General features: G+C 46.3%; 1 protein-coding gene across 1 annotated transcript in view; it reads right to left on the bottom strand.

Moving 5' to 3' along the window:
• LOC101850050 (translocon-associated protein subunit beta) overlaps positions 1-1,342 on the bottom strand; it is a gene marked incomplete in the record, with an annotated part of 18,843 nt that overhangs the window by 11,413 nt on the left and 6,088 nt on the right. Inside the window, 1 exon segment of the mRNA XM_013089866.2 lies at positions 328-497. Coding sequence (XP_012945320.2) covers positions 328-497 — 170 coding nt within the window.

Raw genomic sequence — 1,342 nt, 5'->3', positions numbered from 1 at the left:
CTTTGTTCATCTCGCAGGGAGAAATGTCTCGGTCATTTACAATGGCAATCTTTGTTCATCTCGCAGGGAGAAATGTCTCGGTCATTTACAATGGCAATCTTTGTTCATCTCGCAGGGAGAAATGTCTCGGTCATTTACAATGGCAGTACAGTGCAGTATCCTAGAAAAAAGAGCGAGATACACGATAAAATAGTCCCCACCTAGGAATCAAACCCAGGTCTCCTGACTATGGTCATTACATAGAGATGATTGACCCAATTCTCCCCGACAAACACAAACAGAGACAGCTCGCGCCAGCATCGTCATCCCTGCATGCGGTGCACCCACCTGCTGCCCACGTTGAAGATCTTGTAGTCCACGGTGAGGTCCTTGCCCTCCACCAGGTACTGGTTCAGGATATTTTTGGACACCAGCAGCCTGGCCTCCGACTCCTCCTCCCCGAACGACGGCAGGAAACAGCCCACGGTGAGCAACAAGGCGCTAACCCACAACTTCATCTGTGGAAGAAACCACACGCAACACGTGTATACGCAACACGTGTATACAGTATGACACAGAACCAGCTTGCTCTCAAGTATGTGTGTACAGTATGGGTCTAACATTATAGAGTTATTTAAAAGGCGGCACCATGGAATTGTAACATCCGGTACCGAATAGGTGGAGCCTTGAAAACACACAATGACCAAAGTTGAAGAAGGTCGGTGCCACCGCTCCGCAGTCCAGTGATACCAGCAGAGCCAACAAAGCCCCACCTACTCAGGTTTTGCAAAGTTCCCTAAAGCATCTCACCGGCCCAGAAATCACCCCCCCCCCCCTTATACAGGAGACGGCCAAAAGAGACATGACCAAGTAGATCTGAAGGTCACGGCTGAAGAAAGGATTCTCTCCTACCCAGAAGACTGGACATAACTGACACCACCAGCTCACCGTTCCTCAGTGGTGCAGCATCAACGCAAGATGGAAAGGAGGGAACGTAAACCAAGACCTCATGTGTTGAGTCTCACGATGTTGTGAAAACCTTTCAGAATTAGTAGGCGGAGTCTATTTGCCATTGAAACTCAGTGAAACAGATTGCTCAAATCTCTTGTCCAAATCTTTATGATGATACACGTACGTAGAAAACCAGCAATACTGTAGTTTTTGTCTTCAAAGACAGAGAGTGAGTGGGCATATTTCCACTATCCGTTATAGTTCATAATTGAAGAATTCATTACAAGCCAGATTTGACTCCCAGCCACACTTCCAGAAAAAACATTCTTTTGTGCAAATCAGAAATATTCAAGAAAATCTCATCTGTAATTGCAAATATGCATTAAATTATAGAAAAATACAGGACGCGGGG

Source organism: Aplysia californica, unplaced genomic scaffold (assembly GCF_000002075.1).
Source record: "Aplysia californica isolate F4 #8 unplaced genomic scaffold, AplCal3.0 scaffold01067, whole genome shotgun sequence".
Lineage (NCBI taxonomy): Eukaryota > Metazoa > Mollusca > Gastropoda > Aplysiida > Aplysiidae > Aplysia > Aplysia californica.
The sequence above is the reverse complement of the archived record's forward strand: the minus strand, read 5'-3'. Positions and strand labels throughout refer to the sequence as shown.